This window comes from Moschus berezovskii, chromosome 23 (assembly GCF_049115385.1).
Source record: "Moschus berezovskii isolate FMDL1 chromosome 23, NW_MosBer_1.0, whole genome shotgun sequence".
Classification (NCBI taxonomy): Eukaryota; Metazoa; Chordata; class Mammalia; order Artiodactyla; family Moschidae; genus Moschus; species Moschus berezovskii.
The window spans coordinates 60520992-60542931 of NC_142482.1; the positions used below are offsets into that span (position 1 = coordinate 60520992).

The 21940-nt window shown below is 47.3% G+C and overlaps 1 protein-coding gene across 1 annotated transcript in view; it reads right to left on the bottom strand.

Annotated features, from left to right (window-relative positions):
- Nucleotides 1-17468: 17468 nt before the first annotated feature.
- The window catches only part of CDYL (chromodomain Y like), a 98050-nt gene continuing 93578 nt past the window's right edge, over nucleotides 17469-21940 (bottom strand). The window contains exons 5-7 of the mRNA XM_055405927.2: nucleotides 21542-21752; nucleotides 19799-19942; nucleotides 17469-19064 (exon numbers count right to left, since the gene is read on the bottom strand). Of these exons, the coding sequence (XP_055261902.1) occupies nucleotides 18906-19064; nucleotides 19799-19942; nucleotides 21542-21752 (514 nt within the window). The 3' untranslated portion in view covers nucleotides 17469-18905. The remainder of the gene's footprint in view (nucleotides 19065-19798; nucleotides 19943-21541; nucleotides 21753-21940) is intronic.

The window sequence follows — 21940 nt, forward strand, 5'->3', positions numbered from 1 at the left end:
ACTTGACCTCTACTGTCGGCAGGGCCCGTGACCACATCCCTGTCCTCACAGGCCCTGGGGTGGTCTTCCCGCCTCCTCCCCAGCAAAACTGGGGGTTGAGAGGTGGGGGCTGAATGTGAAAACCCTTCGGGAACAAAGCGTACCCGAGTCCCAGGCAGCTGAGGGCGGCTGCTGTGACAGCCGCACACTGTGTGTGAGCAAGAATTGCGGGTCGTGGCCCCTCCCCAGACTGCGTTTATCTGGTGTGGTGGCTTCTCACTCCAGGAGGCTGTAAGGCTCCAAAGTAATAAAGCTTTCTAGAAGCATAGAAATCGGTGATAACTGTCACAACTCCCAGACTGCTAACAAACATTTACAGCAAAGCATAAACCCAACTGATTTTCTTCATTTTACCCAAACCACGCTGGTGTCAGAAGAGGTGTGGGTCTAGGAGAGGTGTTTTGGGGGGTCCTCGATGGGTTATCTGCTTCAGGGGAGGGTTCACAGTCCCTCCAGGAGCCCTGAGGTGGCCCTGGTCTTTTTAAGCTGTTCTCTCAATCTTTCTGTTGATTAACACAGGGGTCCCCCATCTCTGGGGTCCAACGCCTGATGATCTGAGGTGCAACTGATGTGATAGAAATAAAGTGCAAAATACAGGTAATGCCCTTGAATCATCCTGAAACCATCCCCCTGGTCCATGGGAAGATTGTCTTCTATGGAACCAGTGCCTGGTGCCGAGAAGTTTGGGGCGGCTAGTGCTATCAGGCAGCCCATGAGGGCCTTCAGCAAAGGATCAGACTGCCAAGGCAGCTCCCCGCGCCAGGACCAAATCCTCTCTGCGCAACCCTCAGCTGCTCCAGAGCGAGAGGAAGGGGAGTGCCGAGGCCCCAGGGAAGATGCTAGAAGGGTCCCCAGCCAACCCCGACACCCAGTGGTGGAGCCCAGGGCACCAGGGCCTGAGATGTGACTGTCTGCTTCAAGGTGAAATCTGAACCGCGGTACAGTGCTCGCTTCGGCGGCTTAAGTACTAAAACTGAATGGCCGTAGGAGAGTGGCTTCCGCCTCAACATGAGAGGGTCCAGCCCAGCAAGCCCGAGGCTGTGCTGAAGAAGGTCGCACCGGAGCCCTGAGTGGGGTCAAGGCTGGTACTCACACCTCAGAGGTTGTCGGTTTCTAACTTTTGTTTATTTGACTGAGCCGGGTCCTAGCTGTGGCAGGCTGGATCTTCTACTTTCGCTGTGACATGTAGGATCTAGTTCTCTGACCGGGCCCCCTGCATTGGGAAGGTGGATCTTAGCCACTGGACCACCAGGAAAGTCCTGGGGCATCGGTCTCTGAGTATTCAGGCTGGGCCCCTTTGGGAACCTGACTGATGGTTCTTGACGTGGGGACAAAAGGAGCATTCTACCGACAGGTGTGTTTTATAAAAAGTTACGTAAACATTCTCGTCAAGTTGAAACCACTTATGCCAGTGTTGAGGAGATCCTCGTACCTACTAGAAATAGTGTCAGCCAAACCGAAAGTCTGTATTTTGTGTGCGTCTGTGACTCTCCCTCTCCACCCAGCTCTCTCTGGTTCCTGATTTAGAAAATGGGAGTCAGGTGCCACACCCGAGTCAGGAGGAATTCCAGACGCGTTTGACTCCTAAGTTCAAGGTCATGAGTAGCAAGCGTTTACATAACAAAAGATCTAAAAACTGACTTCATTGACTCAGGGGCTACAGCAGAAGTGTGGAGAGCAAGGGATGGCACACATCCGAGTACACAAACGTTTCTAAACGTCAAGAGGCGATCAGCGTCACGGTCACATCTGTTTGCAGGTAAAATCGAGTCGGTTCTCAGCTGCTCGTTTGCGGAGGATGTGACAGGCCAGGTGCTCCCGGCTCCTCCCCCTCCCCAGTTACGCGCCTGGACTCGGGTCTGCAGGGCCCTGGGGACAATGAGGGGCAGGCCCCTGATCCTGGGTGTGATTTGTTGTTGTTCACTAAGTCGTGTCTGACTCTTTGCGACCCCCAGGACTGCAGCACACCAGGCTTCCCTGTCTTGCAGTATCTCCTGGAGTTTGCTCAGACTCATGTCCATTGAGTCGGTGATGCCATCTCGTCCTCTGTCATCCCCGCCTCCTCCTGCCCTCAATCTTTCACCGCATCAGGGTCTTTTCCAATGAGCTGGCTCTTTGCATCAGGTGTTGGAGCTTACACAATATTGGAAGCTCAGTTCAGTTCAGTCGCTCAATTGTGTCAGTCGTGTCCGACTCTCCGCGACCCCATGAATCACAGCACGCCAGGCCTCCCTGTCCATTACCAACTCTCGGAGTTCACTCAAACTCATGTTGGAAGCTCACAATATTAGAAATCAGTCAGGGTCCAGAGGTTCAGGGTTGATTTCCTTTAGGATGGACTGGTTTGATCTCCTTGCTGTCCAAGGGACTCTCAAGCGTCTTCTCCAGCACCGCAGTTCAAAAGCATCAATTCTTCAGTGCTCAGCCTTCTTAATGGTCCAACTCTCACATCCGTATGTGACTACTGGAAAAACTGTAGCTTTGACTATACGGACAAAATGATGTCTGTGTTTTAACACACTGTCTAGGTTGGTCAGCTTTTCTTCCAAGAAGCAAGTGTCTTAATTTCATGGTGGCAGTCACCATCTGCAGTGATTTTGGAGCCCAAGAAAGTAAAATCTGTCAGTTTCCGCCTTTTCCCCCATCCATTTACCATGAAGTGATGGGACCAGATGCCCTGATCTTAGTTTTCTGAATGTTGAGTTTTAAGCCAGCCTTTTCACTCTCCCCTTTCACCTTCATCACGAGGCTCTTTAGTTCCTCTTCACTTTCTGCCATCACGGTGTGGTTTGGTGGCTGTCAAACATCGGCTCCAGTACTTATGAGGAGGTATCCTTGGAGAAATCATGTAACCTCCCTAAGTCTGTTTTCTTACCTGAAAAATCGAGTTTTCCCAACATTATGAGTTGCCCTGCAGTCCATTGTGTAGGCATAAAACCATCTATGTACCAGTCCCTTTATAAGGTGATGCTTAAATGCAGAGAATAGACAGCACGTTAACATGAAAGCTTCAGCTGAGAGCCCACGTTGTTGTCTGTCTGTGTAGGGATGGATCTGTCAAGGACCAGGGTGAACTGTGAGGCTGATCTTCAGGGGGTGTTTATCAACCACCAAAGCGTATGATCTCATAGTTGCCCGGACGCACGTCATCCTGCTGATCTGGGTCCTCAGGCCAGGGGTCTGTCACCAGCTTGGTCTCCTTACTTTTCAGCTGGGGAGGGAGTTCATCCAGGCTGGCTCCTGGGGGCTCTACTCATCTGAGGGCCTCGCGTCCTCGCTGGCTGTGGTGGAAACGACCCCCGTTCCTCGGCTGGTGGGCCTCAGGGCCCCAGAGCTTCAGCTGGCCTCCCCAGAGTGAGTAGGAAGAGGCAGGAAGAGCAGGCGTCTCCCAGTCTGATCTCAGAAGCGACAATCTGTCCCTTCTGCCACTTTCCATTTGTTTAAAAAGTTTCTGGTCAGGTCCCCATGAAAGGGGAGGGGATAACTAGAGAGTGTGAGGTGGGGTCCTTGGGAGGAAATTTCAGTTCAGTTCAGTTCAGTCGCTCAGTCGTGTCCAACTCTTTGCGACCCCATGGACTGCAGCACGCCGGGCCTCCCTGTCCATCACCAACTCCCAGAGTCCACCCAAACCTATTGTCCACCAAGTCGGTGATGCCATCCAACCATCTCATCCTCTGTCGTCCCCTTCTCTTCCCACCCTCAATCTTTTCCAGCATCAGGGTCTTCAGGAGTCTCTATACTCACACTTGGAAACTTGCAAAAATAAAACACAAAACCAGTTAACGTGACTGAATGTCCCACTTCCACTGATGACCCAAGAAGGTCAGAGTCTATCAGCTGCAGACTTGGGCCCAACCCCCCTTAACGGTGTTGCACTTGTCTGATTTCTGTACTGGCGACACCAAGTTTTCCTTTATATACTGAGGATAGGTGAGGCGGTGCACACCTTTGGAACCTTCATCTTTTAGTAAAACTCTGAGTCCACTGAGTCTCGAAGTAACTAGACTTCATTATGAAGAAACACTTTTTCCAACATGTTTTTTATTTTAAAAAATATTTTGATGTTAATTCAGCTACCAGTTTTGCTTTTTGTCTTGTTTTTTTGGGGGAGGGGACTGCAGTTAGTATTTACATAGTACATATTTTCTACCTTTCTACCGGCAACTTTTTAGATCTTATTTGTAAAGAGCATGTACATACATCTAGACTTCTTCACACAAGCCTTTGGTCTACCTTCACATAATATATTATTAATACTTTGAAATAAAAGCCACATCAAGTATGTTTATTATTTTCATTTTCATTCCTTCCTTCCTTTGGATCAATTAAACATGTTACCACTTTTCTCTATTTTGAAGATATGTACATTTTAAAAAATGGGGAGATAATCCAAATACCATAAAGTTGACCATTTGAAAGCATAATATTCAGTGGTTTTTAGTGTATTCAACAAGGCTGTGCAAAAGGCACTGATCTGGGAACATTTTTATTTCCCAAATAAAACCGTATACTTGCTAACATTGCTCCCCTGCCTCACCCCCGACCTCGGTCCCTGGCAACTGCTAGTCTCCTTCGTGTTTCTATGGACTTGTCTGCCCTGACCTCTCGTCTGAACGGAATCATACTAGTTTGTGGCCTTTTGTGTCTGCTGCTTCCACTCAGCGCAGTGTTTTGGCGGCTAAGGTATCAGTCCTTCATCCCTTTTTATTGCTAAATAACATTCCATTATGTGGATATACCATGTTTTGCTTGTCCAGTCATCCACTGATGGACATATGGGTTGCTTCTACAATTTTTGACCGCCACAAATAATGATGTGATGAATATTGTGTACGAACACTTGAGTCCTTGTTTTCAGGTCTCTCAGGTGTCTAATTAGGGATGGAATTGCAGAATCATATAGTAACTCTATGGTTAACATTTTGTGAAACTGTTAAACTGTTTTCCACAGTGGTTGTACCACTTTATATCCCTACTAGCAATATAGGTTTCCAATTTTTCTACGTTTTCATCAGTTTGTTATTTTCCATTCTTTCCCCTTATAGCCTTTCTAGTGTTGTGAAGTGGTATGTCATTATGGGTTTGATCGCACGTCCCTAACAATTAATGGGGGCTTCCCTGGTGGCTCAGTGGTAAAGGATCTGCCTGTCAATGCAGGAGATAGAGTTTCAATTTCTGGGTTGGGAAGATCTCCTGGGGAAGGAAATGGCAACCCACTCCAGCGTTCCTGACTGGGAAATCCCACCGACAGAGGAGCTGCGGGGCTACAGTCCATGGAGTCACGAGAGAGACACGGCCTAGCGACTAAACCACAATGATTAATGAGATATTGAATATCTTTCACGTACTTACTGACCATTAGTATACTGTTGGGGAATGTCTGTTCAGATCCTTTGCCTATTTATTTTTAAATGATGTTGTCTCTTTACTGTTGAATTTTAAGGGTTTTTATCTATTCTGGCACTAGACCCTCATCACAAAAATGAATTGTGAAAACTGTCTCCACTCTGTGAGTCGCCTGTTCCACTTTCTTGGTAGTGTTCTTTAAAGTACACAGTTTTCCAGTTTGTTTTTTTCTTTGGTTGTGTTTTTAGTGTCATATCTTACAAAATCACCGCCTAATTCGGGATCATGAGTTTTGTCTCCTCTGAAAGTTTTATATTTGTGGGGCTTCAATCTAGTTCTGTTCTTTTAATCCATTTTGGGTTTTGTTTTTGGTGAATCCAACTTGATGCCTTTGCATGAAATATCCAGTTGTCCCAGAATCATTTGTTAAGAAGACTATTCTTTCCCCATTGAATGGTCTTGGCATCCTTGTTGACAATCAGTTGATTACAGATGTAAGGGTCTATTTCTGCACTCTAGTTTGGTTCCATTGATCCATATGTCTTTCTTTATGCCAATATGACACTATCATCTTTTCTTTACACTTGGAAAATGGTTTAATGATGTTTTACAACAGAAATGAGCTGTACACTTGCAGTAAGTTTAGTATATATAAAAAATTACAGCAGACAAATGCATACACACAAAATCTACCATTCTGACTCATTATCACTTGCACAGCCTCTCCCAAGCATACAGCCCCCTGCAGGCAGCCCCAGAGGGGGGATCAGAGAGCCTCCGTCTTGACTGCTGTAGTTTTGAAACTGCAAAGTTTTGAAACTGCAAAGTTTTGAAACTGCAAAGTGTGAACCTTGCAACTTTGTTTTCACTTTCAAGATTGAATTGTCTAACTTGGCTCCTTTGCATTTTCATATCAATTTTAGGACTGGCTTATCTATTTCTGCAAAAAAAAAAAAAAAGCAGTTGGAATTTTGATAGGGATTTCACTGAATCTGTAGAGGAATTTAGTGTTGCCAGTTTAACAGTATTAGGTCTTCCCGTCCATGTGAGTGTCTTTGTTTATTTAGTTCAGTTCAGTAGCTCAGTCGTGTCCGACTCTCCGCGACCCCATGAATCACAGCACGCCAGGCCTCCCTGTCCATCACCAACTCCCGGAGTACACTCAAACTCATGTCCACAGAGTCGGTGATGCCATCCAGCCATCTCATTCTCCGTCGTCCCCTTCTCCTCCCGCCCCCAACCTTTCCCAGCATCAGAGTCTTTTCCAGTGAGTCAACTCGTCTCATGAGGTGGCCAAAGTATTGGAGTTTCAGCTTTAGCATCAGTCCCTCCAATGAACATCCAGGATTGATCTCCTTTAGAATGGACTGGTTGGATCTCCTTGCAGTCCAAGGGACTCTCAAGAGTCTTCTCCAACACCACAGTTCAAAAGCATCGATTCTTCGGCGATCAGCTTTCTTCACAGTCCAACTCTCACATCCATACATGACCACGGGAAAAACCATTGCCTTGACTAGACGGACCTTGGTCGGCAAAGTAATGTCTCTGCTTTTTAATATACTATCAAGGTTGGTCATAACTTTCCTTCCAAGGAGCAAGCGTCTTTTAATTTCATGGCTGCAATCAGCATCTGCAGTGATTTTGGAGCCCAAAAAAACAAAGTCTGACACTGTTTCCACTGTTTTTCCATCTATTTCCCATGAAGTGATGGGACCAGATGCCATGATCTTTGTTTTCTGAATGTTGAGCTTCAAGCCAACCTTTTCACTCTCCTCTTTCACTTTCATCAACAGGCTTTTGAGTTCCTCTTCACTTTCTGCCATAAGGGTAGTGTCATCTGCATATCTGAGGTTATTGATATTTCTCCCAGCAATCTTGATTCCAGCTTGTGCTTCTTCCAGCCCAGCGTTCCTCATGATGTACTCTGCATATAAGTTAAATAAGCAAGGTGACAATATACAACCTTGACGCACTCCTTTTCCTATTTGGAACCAGTCTGTTGTTCCATGACCGGTTCTAACTGTTGCTTCCTGACCTGCATACAGGTTTCTCAAGAGGCAGGTCAGGTGGTCTGGGATTCCCATCTCTTTCAGAATGTTCCACAGTTTATTGTGATCCACACAGTCAAAGGCTTTGGCATAGTCAATGAAGCAGAAATAGATGTTTTTCTGAAACTCTCTTGCTTTCTCCATGATCCAGCGGATGTTGGCAATTTGATCTCTGGTGCCTCTGCCTTTTCTAAAACCTGCTTGAATATCTGGGAGTTCACGGTTTACATACTGCTGAAGCCTGGCTTGGAGAATTTTGAGCATGACTTTACTAGCGTGTGAGATGAGTGCAATTGTGCGGTAGTTTGAGCATTCTTTGGCATTGCCTTTCTTTGGGATTGGAATGAAGACTGACCTCTTCCAGTCCTGTGGCCACTGCTGAGTTTTCCAAATCTGCTGGCATATTGAGTGCAGCACTTTCACAGCATCATCTTTCAAGACTTGAAATAGCTCAACTGGAATTCCATCACCACCACTAGCTTTGTTCGTAGTGATGCTTTCTAAGGCCCACTTGACTTCACATTCCAAGATGTCTGGCTCTAGGTCAGTGATCACATTATCGTGACTATCTTGGTCGTGAAGATCTTTTTTGTACAGTTCTTCTGTGTATTCCTGCCACCTCTTCTTAATATCTTCTGCTTCTGTTAGGTCCATACCATTTCTGTCCTTTATCGAGCCCATCTTTGCATGAAAAGTTCCCTTGGAATCTCTAATTTTCTTGAAGAGGTCTCTTGTTTTTCCTATTCTGTTGTTTTCCTCTATTTCTTTGCATTGATCACTGAGGAAGGCTTTCTTATCTCTCCTTGCTATTCTTTGGAACTCTGCATTCAGATGCTTCTATCTTTCCTTTTCTCCTTTGCTTTTCGCCTCTCTTCTTTTTACAGCTATTTGTAAGGCCTCCTCAGACAGCCATTTCGCTCTTTTGCATTTCTTTTCCATGGGGATGGTCTTGGTCCCTGTCTCCTGTACAATGTCACGAACCTCCGTCCAGAGTTCATCAGGCACTCTATCAATCAGATCTAGTCCCTTAAATCTATTTCTCACTTCCACTGCATAATCATAAGGGATTTGATTGAGGTCATATCTGAATGGTCTAGTGGTTTTCCCTACTTTCTTCAATTTAAGTCTGAACTTCGCAATAAGGAGTTCATGATCTGAGCCACAGTCAGCTCCTGGTCTTGTTTTCGCTAACTGTATACAGCTTCTCCATCTTTGGTTGCAAAGAATATAATCAATCTGATTTCGGTGTTGACCATCTGGTGATGTCCATGTGTAGAGTCTTCTCTTGTGTTGTTGGAAGAGGGTGTTTGCTATGACCAGTGCATTCTCTTGACAAAACTCTATTAGCCTTTGCCCTGCTTCATTCCGTGCTCCAAGGCCAAATTTGCCAGTTACTCCAGGTGTTTCTTGACTTCCTACTTTTGCATTCCAGTCCCCTAGAATGAAAAGGACATCTTTTTTGGGTGTTAGTTCTAAAAGGTCTTGTAGGTCTTCATAGAACCGATTAACTTCGGCTTCTTCAGCATTACTGGTTGGGGCATAGGCCTGGATTACTGTAATATTGAATGGTTTGCCTTGGAAACGAACAGAAATCATCCTGTCATTTTTAAGATTGCATCCAAGTACTGCATTTCGGACTCTTTTGTTGACCATGATGGCTACTCCATTTCTTCTAAGGGATTCCTGCCCACAGTAGTAGATATAATGGTCATCCGAGTTAAATTCACCCATTCCAGTCCATTTTAATTCACTGATTCCTAGAATGTCGACGTTCACTCTTGCCATCTCCTGTTTGACCACTTCCAATTTGCCTTGATTCATGGACCTAACATTCCAGGTTCCTATGCAATATTGCTCTTTACAGCACCGGACCTTGTTTCTATCATTGGTCACATCCACAACTGGGTATTGGTTTTGCTTTTGCTCCATCCCTTTATTCCTTCTATAGTTATTTCTCCACTGAGCTCCAGTAGCATACTGGGCACCTACCGACCTGGGGAATTCCTCATTCAGTATCCTATCATTTTGCCCTTTGTTACTGTTCACGGGGTTCTCAAGGCAAGTATACTGAAGTGGTTTGCCATTCCTTTCTCCAGGGGACCACATTCGGCTGTGGTCCATGTGATTAGATCAGCTAGTTTCCTGTGATTATGATTTCAGTTTGTCTGCCCTCTGGTGCCCCCTAGCAATACCTACCGTCTTATTTCGGTTTCTCTTACCTTGGTCGTGGAAAATCTCTTCACAGCCGCTCCAGCAAAGTGCAGCTGCTGTACCTTACCTTGGACGAGGGGTATCTCCTCAAGGCCGCCCCTCCTGACCTTGAACGTGGAGTAGCTCCTCTCGGCCCTCCTGCGCCCGCGCAGCCACCACCTGTTGGACGTGGGGTAGCTCCTCTCGGCCGCCGGCCCTGGCCTCAGGCGTGGGGTAGCTCCTCACGGCCGCACCTCTTTGCGTGGCTCGTTGCGCCGGGGCCGGCGTCTCTCGCGTCGCGTCTGCGCCGCCGGGGCCGGCGTCTCTCGCGTCGCGTCTGCGCCGCCGGGGCCGGCGTCTCTCGCGTCGCGTCTGCGCCGCCGGGGCCGGCGTCTCTCGCGTCGCGTCTGCGCCGCCGGGGCCGGCGTCTCTCGCGTCGCGTCTGCGCCGCCGGGGCCGGCGTCTCTCGCGTCGCGTCTGCGCCGCCGGGGCCGGCGTCTCTCGCGTCGCGTCTGCGCCGCCGGGGCCGGCGTCTCTCGCGTCGCGTCTGCGCCGCCGGGGCCGGCGTCTCTCGCGTCGCGTCTGCGCCGCCGGGGCCGGCGTCTCTCGCGTCGCGTCTGCGCCGCCGGGGCCGGCGTCTCTCGCGTCGCGTCTGCGCCGCCGGGGCCGGCGTCTCTCGCGTCGCGTCTGCGCCGCCGGGGCCGGCGTCTCTCGCGTCGCGTCTGCGCCGCCGGGGCCGGCGTCTCTCGCGTCGCGTCTGCGCCGCCGGGGCCGCCGTCCATGTGAGTGTCTTTGTTTATTTAGGTGCCTTTAATTTCTCACAGCAGCGTTCTGTTTCTAGTGCACAAGTCTTGCGGTTCTTTGGCTAATTTATTCCTAGCAACTTCATTCTTTTTGATTCTATTATAAATGGAATTGCTTTCTTAATCTCATCTTCAGACTGTTTATTGCTAATGTATAGAAATGCAATTGATTTTTGTGTCTTGATTTTGTATCTTGCGACCTTCTCTACTCTCTTGGCAAGTTTCAAACATACAGTACACCATTAACTATATTTGCCCTGCTGTACATCACATTCCCATGACCCACTCATTTTATACCTGGAAGTTTATACTTCTCGACCCCCTTCATCCATTTCAACCACTCCTCCCAACCCCCACTTCTGGAAACCACCAATCTGTTTTCTGTGTCTGTGAGCTTCATGGTTTTATTTTGAATCTCACACGTTAGGGAGACCATAGGGTGTTTGTCTTTCTCTGACAGTGCAATGCCCTCGAGGTTTATCCATATTGTCACAAATGGCGAGATTTCATTATTTCTTTCTTGCTGAGTAGTTACTTTCTTTTTCTTACGTAACTGTCCTGGTTAGAACTTTTAATACAATGTTGAATGGATGTGGCAAGAATAAGCATCTTTCTCTTGTCCCTGATTTTAGGGTGAAAGCTTTCACACTGCTCCTTCTGATGTTAGCTGTGGGGTTTTCAGAGATGACCTTTATCAAGTTGAAGAAACCCCTTCTCTCCCGTGCTTGTTGGGTGTTTTCATTACAATGGCTGTTAGCTTTTTCAAGTGCATTTTCTACATTTGAGATGCTCATACGGTTCTATTCTTATTTTACCAATATTATGTATTATATTGTATTATACACAATGTAATATCGCATATTACATTGATTGTTTTGGTTAGCAAAGCCATCTATGAACTAAGTTTGAACTAACCTTGCATTCATAGCATAAATCCCACTTGGTCATGGTGTGCAATTTTTATGCTTATATTAATAAGGAATATTGATCTATCGTTTCCTTTTGCTGTGATATGTGTGTGTGTGTGTTTGGTATTAGGGAAAAACCACATAGAATGTTAGAAAGTGTTCCATCTATTTCCTGGAAGTATTTATGAAGGTACTGATCTGATAGAATCTCCTGAGTGAAGCCAGTGGTCCTGGACTTTTCTTTGTGAGAATATTGATTGCTGACCCATTCTCTCTTTACAGGGTTCAACTTGTCTGTTTCTTGAGTCAGTTTAACTAGTTTCTTTCCTGGAATTAGCTCATCTCATGTTTCTTATCTAATTCGTTGACATACAGTTACTCATAGATCCCCTTCCAGTTCTTTTTAATTTCTGTAAGTTTGGTTGTACTGTCTCCTGTCTTGCTCCTAATATTAGTAATTGAGTATTCTTTTTCCTTAATCAGTCTAATTTTTTCAAAGAACTAACATTCAGTTTCCTTGATTTTTCTCTGTGGTTTTAATATTCTCCATTTGACTTATTTTAACTCCAATACTTTGGCCACCTCATGCGACAAGTTGACTCACTGGAAAAGAGTCTGATGCTGGGAGGGATTGGGGGTGGGAGGAGACGGGGACGACAGAGAATGAGATGGCTGGATGGCATCACTGACTCGATGGACATGAGTTTGAGTGAACTCCGGGAGTTGGTGATGGACAGGGAGGCCTGGGGTGCTGTGATTCATGGGGTCGCAGAGAGTTGGACATGAGTGAGCAACTGAACTGAACTTAACTGAATCTTTATTTCCTTCCTTCTGCTTGCTTTGGGCTTAATTTGCTTTTCTATTTTCCAGTTTCTTAAGGTGGAATGTTATTGACTTGTCTATTTACTTTTCTACTTTTTAACATAGGTGTTTAGTTATTATATAATTATAGTTTTCATTTTTATTTATCTCTAAATATTTTATACTTTCTTTTGTAAAAGATTTTTGTGTAGGAATGTGATCTTTAATGTCCACACATTTAATTTTCTAAATTTGTTATTGATATCCAATTTCATTCCATTGTGGTTGAAAAACAAGTTTGCATGACTTCAGTTCTTTTAAGTTCAGTTTTGGAATACAATATAAAATTTAGGAAAATAGGAATTAATGTTAAAACTCATTAGACCTTAACCTTTGTTTAGTAGAGGCACTTAAAAAAAAAAAATCTGTCACCCAAGGAAACAACATAGCTCTAAGATCATAAAGTCAACTTTTTTTTAAAGGTTGATTTATTTATATTTTTGGCTGTGGTAGATCTTTGCACGTGTGTCTTCTCCAGCTGTGGCGAGTGAGGCTGTTCTTCACTGTGGTCCGATGGCCTCTCATTGCAGTGGCTTCTCTTGTGAAGCACAGGCTCTGGGCACTCGGGCTTCAGTACCTGCCGCTTGTGGACTCCAGAGCACAGGCTCAGTACTTGTGGTGTGCGGGCTTAGTTGCTCCAGGGCCTGTGGGAACTTCCCGGACAAAGGGGTCGCACAGTATCCCTTGTCTTGCAAGGTGAATTCTTAACTGTTACTGGACCACCGGGGAAGGCCTCATAAAGTCTACTTTTAACGCAGAAAACTTTAGGATTTCATTCACACCAAAAAGTACCTTTTAAACCAATGTTCACATCATCCAATGTCGTTTTCACCAAGCAGATGTTTGTCGTTTGTCTGCATCTTCAGAGATGCCATCACAATGTTCCCTGGAGAATGGAGAGGAATTTCTTGAAGTGTTGTCAGTTCTTCCCGTTGCTAAGCAGTGAAGCTGTTTTTATTTCTTTAATTCAGTTCAGTTCACTCAGTCATGTCCGACTCTTTGTGACCCCATGGACTGCAGCACACCAGGCCTCCCTGTCCATCACCAACTTGTGGAGTCCACCCAAACCCATGTCCATCGGGTCGGTGATGCCATCCAACCATCTCATCCTCTGTTGTCCCCTTGTCCTCCTGCCTTCAATCTTTCCCAGCATCAGAGTCTTTTCAAATGAGTCAGATCTTTGCATCAGGTGGCCAAAGTATTGGAGTTTCAGCTTCAGCATCAGTCCTTCCAATGAACACCCAGGACTGATCTCCTTTAGAATGGACTGGTTGGATCTCCTTGCAGTCCAAGGGACTCTCAGGAGTCTTCTCCAGCACCACAGTTCAAAAGTATCAATTCTTCGGCACTCAGCTTTCTTCACAGTCCAACTCTCACACCCATATATGACCACTGGAAAAACCATAGCTTTGACTAGACCTTCGTTGGCAAAGTAATGTCTCTGCTTTTTAATATGCTGTCTAGGTTGGTCATAACTTTCCTTCCAAGGAGTAAGTGTCTTTTAATTTCATGGCTGCAGTCACCATCTGCAGTGATTTTGGAGCCCAGAAAAATAAAATCAGCCACTGTTTCCCCATCTATTTGCCATGAAGTGATGGGACCAGATGCCATGATCTTAGTTTTATGAATGTTCACCTCAAGCCAACCTTTTCACTCTCCTCTTTCACTTTCATCAAGAGGCTCTTTAGTTCCTCTTCACTTTCTGCCATAAGGGTGGTGTCATCTGCATATCTGTGGTTATTGATATTTCTCCCAGCAATCTCGATTCCGGCTTGTGCTTCTTCCAGCCCAGCATTCCTCATGATGTACTCTGCATATAAGTTAAATAAGCAGGGTGACAATATACAACCTTGACGTACTCCTTTTCCTATTTGGAACCAGTCTGTTGTTCCATGTCCAGTTCTAACTGTTGCTTCCTGACCTGCATACAGGTTTCTCAATTGGCAGGTTATAGAGGGGTGATATTTTTTTTTAATTGAGGTAGAGCTGAATTACAATTTTATGTTTCAGGTGTACAGCATAGTGATTCATGAATCTTAAAAGGTTGTACTTCGTTTATAGTTATTGCAAACTATTGGCCGTATGCTCTGCACTGTACAGCATATCCTGGTGTGTGTGTGTGTGTGTGTGTGTGCGCGCTCAGTCGTGTCTGACTCTGCAGCCCCATGGACTGCAGCCCGCCAGGCTCCTCTGTCCATGGGATTTCCCAGGCAAGAATACTGGCGTGGGTTGCCATGCCCTTCTCCGGGGATCTTCCTGACCCAGGGATCAAAGCTGCGCCTCTGGCGTCTCCAGAATTGGCAGGCAGATTCTTTACCACTGTGCCTCGTGGGAATCCAATGTAGCCTTGCTGCTTATAAATTTAATGCGTCTTCATCCCCTGCCCCTATCTTCCCCTCCCCACCTCCCTCTCCCTACTGGTAACGACGAATTTGTTCTCTGTATCTGTTTCCTTTTATTCTGTTCATTTGTCTTTTAGATTCCACATAGAAGTGAATTCCTGCAGCATTTGTCTTTCCGTCTCATTTCACTGAGCACCATTTCCTCCGAGTTGCTGCAAACGGCAAACCCCCATTCTTTTCAGGACTGAGTAGCATTGTCTGTTGATGCCACATCCGCGTCCTCCACCATCTGTTGAGGCACACTCAGGTCGCTTTCGTTTCCTGGCTATTAGAAACAGTCCTGCCATCAACATTGGGTTTCATGTATCTTTTCTAGCTAGTGTTTTCATTTTTTCTGCATACATGCTGAGGAGTGGAATTGTTGGATCCTATGGTAGTTTTTGGGAAACCTCTGCATTTCGTTAGGCAGGTGCTGCACCAATCTGCATCCCCACTAACAGTGCAGGAGGGTTCCCTTTTCTCCGCATCCTCGCCAACACTTGTTTGTGGTCTTTTCGATGATGTGTTTTAAAAAAAAAACAAACATTTTTATTATCTGGTGCTGCTCCAGGCCTCGGTTGCAGCACACGGACCTTTAGTTGTGGCATGCGAACTCTTAGCTGTGGCCTGTGGGATCTAGTTCCCTGACCAGGGATCAAACCCATGCCCCCTGCATTGGGGAGCACGGAGTCTTAGCCACCAGACCACTAAGGAAGTCCCAATGAGGCACGTTCTGACAGGTGTGCATTGATACCTCTTTGTGGTGTTGATTTGCATGTTCTGGTTAACAGTGTGGAGTGTCTATTCAGGTCTTCTGCCCACTTAAAAAAAAAAAAACCCGGTTGTTTGTATTTTTGATATTGAGTTGTATGGACTTTCTATGTAGTTTAGGTATTAACCCCTTATTGATTATATCATTTGCAAATAGCTTCTCCCACTCCTTTGGGCTGTCCTTTTTGGCTGGTTTTCTTTGCTGTGCAGAAGCTTTTAATTAGGTTCCCATAAAACTCCTAAGTTTGTCAAGGACTTCCAGTACCGTGTTGAATACTAGTGGTGAGCAGGCCTCATTTTCTTCTTCCTGATATTAGAGAAAAGCTTACAGCTTTTTAACTGAGTATGATGTTAACCATGGGCGGCGTGTCCCCTGCGGCCTTTATGATGTTGAGGTATGCTCCCTCTATAACCGCTTTCCGTGGTTTTTATCATGGAGCGGACATTGAATTTTGTCAGCTGCTTTCTCTGCACCTCTTGAGATGATTGGTTTTTATTCTTCGGTTAACGTGCTGCTTAATACTGATCTGCGGATATTGAAAAATGCTTGCATCTCTGAGATAAATCCCATTCGATCATGGTGTATTATTCTTTTAGTGTATTACTGGACTTGGCTTGGCAGTATTTTATTTAGGATTTTTGCATCTGTATTAATCCCTCATACTGGCCTATAATTTTCTTTTTTGCGCTATCTTTGGTTTTAGTATCAGGGTGATTACTGTTAACTGGTCTCCTCATATTTATTCTTTCTTCCTGGAATTTTGGAAGTTTTTTCCTTCAGTCTTAGAAGTTTATATGTTGGAAGTTATCAATTTCTTCTAGGTTGTTCGTTTTGTCTATAGTTATATGGTATAGTATATGGCTATATATCTTGTAGTATTCTCTTCTCTATCTACACTGTCAGTTAACTTCATTTGTGGTTTTATTGATTTGGGCTTTTTTTTCCTTAATGAGTCTGGTTAAAGGTTTATGACTCTCATTTATCTTTTCAAAGAACTAGCTTAGTTTCATTGACCTTTTCTACTTGTTTTGCTCTGATCTTTATTCCTTTCCTTCTGTTAGCTTAGGGTTTTGTTGTTTTTCTAGTTCTTGTAGGTGTAAGGTTACCTTGGGATTTTTTCTGTTCCTAAAGCTTATATTGCTATAAACTTACCCCAGCTGTTCCTGCTGTGTTGTATAGACTTTCAGATCGTTGTGTTTATTATTTTCGTGAGTGGGCAGAACTAGGGACCCAGCTGGTCCCAGGACAGGTGCCGGCCTGCTGGCGAGTCTGCAGGGCTGTGGGTGCCCAGGGCTGGCGTCTGCCTGCTGCTGGGTGAGGGTGGTCCTGAGGCTGAAGCAGGCTTGCTGCTCACGGGGGCTGGGCCTCTGGCTGCAGGACCCCGGGGGGTCCCAGGTTTACGCCTGTGCCCTGGTGTATGGGGCCAGGTCCTGGGCCCTTGGGCGGGCAGGGCACTGTCCAGGGGCGGCTGTGGGTTCGGTGTGTGTGCTGGTGGGTGGGGCCGTGTGGCCAGTGGCATCTCAGTCCTGGGTCCTGAGGCCAATGAGCTGCAGGGGGATCTGAATGGCACTGCCAGCACCAGGGTCCAAGCAACTGCCAGTGTCTGTGCCCCAGGGTGAGGGCAGGCTGCCCCCGCCCACCTCACCAGGGCTAGCGGGTAGGCCTGAGCCAGGCGCCGTGCCAGTGACTGCTGCAGACACCCGGCCTGCGGGGCTGGCTGCTCCTGCAGGAGACTGACTGCGCTCTGGTGTGTGGGCTGCCCACCGAGGGGCAGAGGGCCTGACAACTGTGACTGTCCCTCCCACACACGCTGACGGTTGTTTTTACCTGTAGTTGTAGATGTTTTCTGGGAGGGTCTGGGCTTTTTCATGGATGGCAGTTCTGCACGTGGTTTTTGTTTTTGGCATGTTTTTGGGTGAGCTCGAGATCTTTCTACAGCATCATGGCTGATCTCCTTGAGGATGTTCATTATTATTACACGTGTCGGTACCGCGGTCGCTTGGTGGGTGGGTCCAGCTCTTTTCAACTGTACAAGTGTGATATGCCTGCCTGTGCCTGTTATTTCACACAGAAAGTAAACAGGAGAAACTTCAGAAGTGAAGAAAGAATGAAGAGAAACATTTTAAATGTGTTAAGAAATATTAGTTTTATTTAACCAGTTTTCACAGCTGAATATTTATTCTATAAAAACTTTACAGATTGTACAGTTTATATATAGTTCAAACTACAGAACGAAAAAAGTAGGTCCCACAGATGCAAAAATACTGCACCAACCAATCCAAGTAAAGGCAGATTTACACTCTGTAAGCTCTCCGCGAGGCCGGGAGGTGGTCGGTTCTAAGTAGAAACTTCAAAACTGTACAAAAATAAGGTTTTGATTTTATTTCACTCTTCATACATTCAATATGATTGCAAGCTCAGAAGCCTGCCAAGGGGACAGGCTTCTGGAATCGTCCCCACCCCTGGCGGGAATGCGGACGTCTATTTACACAGGGCACTCTCGGACAGCATCCTGTACTTGGTATATCGTGTAGACGTGAAAGCAGAGACCAAGAACATGAAACGTCAATATAAGAAGGTAGTTCTCTTAAAAAGGAGGTTCTGCATTTAATAGTGTGCCAACAGAATTTTAACTTATTAAATAAAATATATTCTAAGTGAACCTAAAAATTACACTTTATAAACATAAAAATACTTTTTATTTTTGGTGTAATACATCGATCGTATCTGCAGATAGAAAACCAAAACTGTATATAAAGGAGTAGTTCTCACCCAGCAACAAGAAGCACTTATGTAGTTATTTTTCAAAAGGGTCAGAAAAACTAATTATAAACCTGCTAAGATTAACTTATAACTTAAGATACCATACTGAAGCTAGTCAGTGACTAATACTGCAAAACAAGCTTTCCCCTAGAGAGAGTGGCTTCCTCCTGTTAACTGGGTAAGAATCAGACATTTAAAAAAAAGGGAAGAATCACTTGATATCTCAGCATGAATCCTAGGCGTATTTTACTTTGGGGGTGTGTCCATCAGTGGGTGTTTAACCAAAAATACTTATCCTAAAAGATAAGTTTTCCATCTGATTTAGAGTTTTCTGAGGTTTTGGACCTCTTAGAGATAAGGGCACACCTCAGATCTTCCCATATTTCTATTTGCGGTGGGGATGGCGAGGCTCGCTAACACCTCTTTCTTTTCTTCTAGAGGAAAAAAACCAAGGAAAACAAACATTATTTCAGACTTTTCTGACACCCAAACCAAGAAAACACACTTTTTTATACAGTACTAGCCAAAGATAACAAAAATTAGAGCCTCAAAGAGCAGCCCAGAGCTCACCTTTATACTTTTACACTTGTGTGTGTATTAAGCATAAAATAATGACGTTTGGACAAAGGAGTTTTGTAGTTATTTATTTTAAAGTTACAGTACTTAAAAACTCCTTGGCAATAAATAGCTTGGCTGTCTCAAGTCCTGTTTCCCAGCGGGAGCTCTGGGCGAGCCGGCCCCAGGCTGTGAGGTCTGGTGCAGAGCAGCTCCGGTGAGGTTGGCCGGCCTGGCCATCAGAACTCATCGATTTTCCTCTGCAGGTACTTGAGCATGGAGTCCATGCCCTGTGCCGAGCCCCAGATCTTCTTCAGCACCTCGCACTCCCGCTCGTTGGCCTGCTCCAGCTCCAGCCTCATGTTGCAGCGCACAAGGGCCTTGGATTCCTCGAGCACCTGCGCCAGACGACAAGCAGGGAGTCAGCAGGGACTGTGGCTGCAAGGGCTGGCGCCTTGCGGCCCCTATGCTTCTGGAAGCAGATACCAGACCCAAGGAGCCACCTGGCAAGACGAGGCCCAAACACCGTCCCTACTGCGCGCCAGGCCTGCCGAGTGAGTGACAGGTGTCTCACCCGCTGCGGGTATGTGACAGACTCTCGACTGCAAAGGGCTGGTAAGCTATGTCTTGACAGCCATGCTCTCCACACCCTGGTCCTGCTGCCCTGGCAGCAAGACCAGCTTTGGGCCTGTGCTAGCTTTGTGGGAACCCCACTGGTGATGCCCACTCCTGGGAGGCTCGCTGAGAAAGCCTGCCAAGGGGACTTCTAACCGGGACTTACTCTCTGTAATGGGTTGCTGTGATGTCCGGGACAGCTTACACAGAAGCTATGCCAGTTAACAGGAAATAACGCTTCACCCTGTCGTTTGCTGAATGCACTTCAGTAAGTGCTGGAAATGCGCCAACAGAACACAAACCTACATTCACTGAGGGGAGAAGACGCGTGGAGAGACGCAAGGCTTTGGAAACGGTACAGTCTGCAAGGTGCTTATTGCACCCTCCACGGGGCACTCTCATGACTACGCCTGTCTGACTGCGCTCCCCTGGCTCCCACTGTGTGCAGAGGCCCAGCCTCGGCGTCTGGCTCTGCATGCACCCTGCAGAGAAAGGGGGGAACAGGAGCTGGACGTACTACGGGGTTGCAGGAAGCGAGCTCCTTGATGCGGACCATGACTTCCTGGGTGAAGGTCCCAGGCCAGAACACCTGGGAGACCAGCCCTTTGCCGCAGGCCTCCTGTGCTGTTAGCTTCCGCCCGCTGAGCAGCATTTCATTCGCCTGGAAGGAAGAAGAGCAGAGGCCATGTGAGCCGTGGGGAGAGGCGGCAGGGAGAACCAGCCTGGAAACTCTCCGCTCCGAGTTCAGACGGTGTCCAAGGGCGAAGTAAGCATTGTGGGGAGTGGCCCACCGGCTGGGGACTCTTACGGAACCTAACAGGCTCATGTAGAGCAGAACCACACAGACTAACCAAGAAATCTAAGGTCCATCCGCTGTAGCTCTGAAGCTGCAGCGACACCCGGCTCCAGGGGTGGGCCTGGGTGACGGGGACAGGAAGCCCAGCCGGGGTGGCAGGGGGCACAGGGGGCGCCCACCATGCAAGGAGCAGCGGATGCAGCAGGGCCTCGGGCGGCACCAGGCAGAGAGGCCTTCCGGGGGGCAATGGGAGCCAGGTCCCCACAGGCTGGGACCCAGGGGGCAGGTGTGGTCACCCCTCCCGAGGACACGTCTCTCCTCGCAGCTCTGGGTGTGGCAGGTCCCACAGGCCTCAGATCCACGACCACTGACCAGGGAGGTGGGTGCCCAGGGAGCCCGGGAACCCTGCAGTCCTCTCTGCCCAGCCTAGCTGCCCATGGCCAAGCACAGCAACCAGTGTCCCTCTGCCTCACCAGGACGGTCTCACCGCAGGGGGCAGTCAGGTGGGGGGAGATGGATCGTCCTTTTCCTACCGCTTTTTTCACCTACTAATTTTAACGTCTGGTGGTGCTTCCTGCCTAAGGCAGGCAGCCTGTCGAGGCCCCCTCTGTGTCTTTCCCAGGCAGGGGGAGGTGACTTCTGAACCCAGAGGAGCGGCCCTGCAAACAGGCCAGAGGTGAAGCCACCCCTGTACCTGGCTGCCCAGCTGCCGGAGGCTGTCAGGACAGCTGCCCGGACCCCCAGGGACTCTGTCAAGGGGCAACGCTGGAGCCTGTGCTCAGCAACGAGACACAAAGCCACCAGCCGCTCTGGTCCACGGCGAGGACGGGTGCCCCAGAGCTCCCCGTGGGGGTGCGGGCTGTTTTGGGAGGCTACCTCACTGCTCAGCTTCTCCTCGCCCCCCCCCCTCACCAGGGTCTGCTTCTGTAGCCCCCGCCTGACTCCGCCTCCTGCACTGGTTCCACGAGTGAGGACCACAACACATTATTTCCAGAGATCAAGAGCTACAGCCCAGACTCCTGGTGCAGGCGGGTTGCACAGCAGAGCAAACCTGCACTTCTGCCGGGAAAGCGACTGGCGACTCTGCTCCTTCAGGTGCTCCCTTAGCAGTGCAGCTACTAGGGCATCAGGTCAAGACCCTTTCCACTGCAAACTCTGGTGGGTTTGGGTTACAGACCAGGTATTCACTCCTGGGGAGGATCAGCATTAATTATGCAGGCACGGAGGCACCTCGTGGAAGGAGGGCCTCTAGGAAATGATGCCAAACCGTGTCAATAAATGTGCTATGAATCAAAACATAACAACTTCCCATGGGTTCATGAATGAGGAATATGATTTCATGACTTAAGGACAAGAGCTGAATGATGTGTGCGTTTGACGGGAACTGCCCACAGAGTGACACCTGTAAAAGGTTAAGCAGTAACCGAGGACGGTTCCCAGGACGTGTTGAGGAGAGGTACTCACAGATGCTCCTCCCATAATCTTGGGGAACATGACGGTGGAACAGCCATCTGGGCTCTGTCCGAAGGTGGTATAGGGTGTCTGGAACCACGCCTTTTCATTGGCCCAGACCACATCACAGAGAGGCAGGATGGATGCTCCCAGCCCAATGGCCGGGCCGTTCACGGCTACGATAATAGGCTTCTTGAACTGAATGAAGGTGTTCACAAAGTTTCTAAAACAGAAGGCAAACGGGGTATTACTCACAACACTGCGTGTCTGAGCAACAGAAAGAAATCTACTTGTATGGAATCCAGTACATTAAGACGTGAAGGCCATGCGCGTGATTGTGACTGGCTGTTCTGACAGCCTTCTGGCTGCAAAGGGCCCTGCCGTGTACCACTGTGCTGAAAAGGCTGAGTG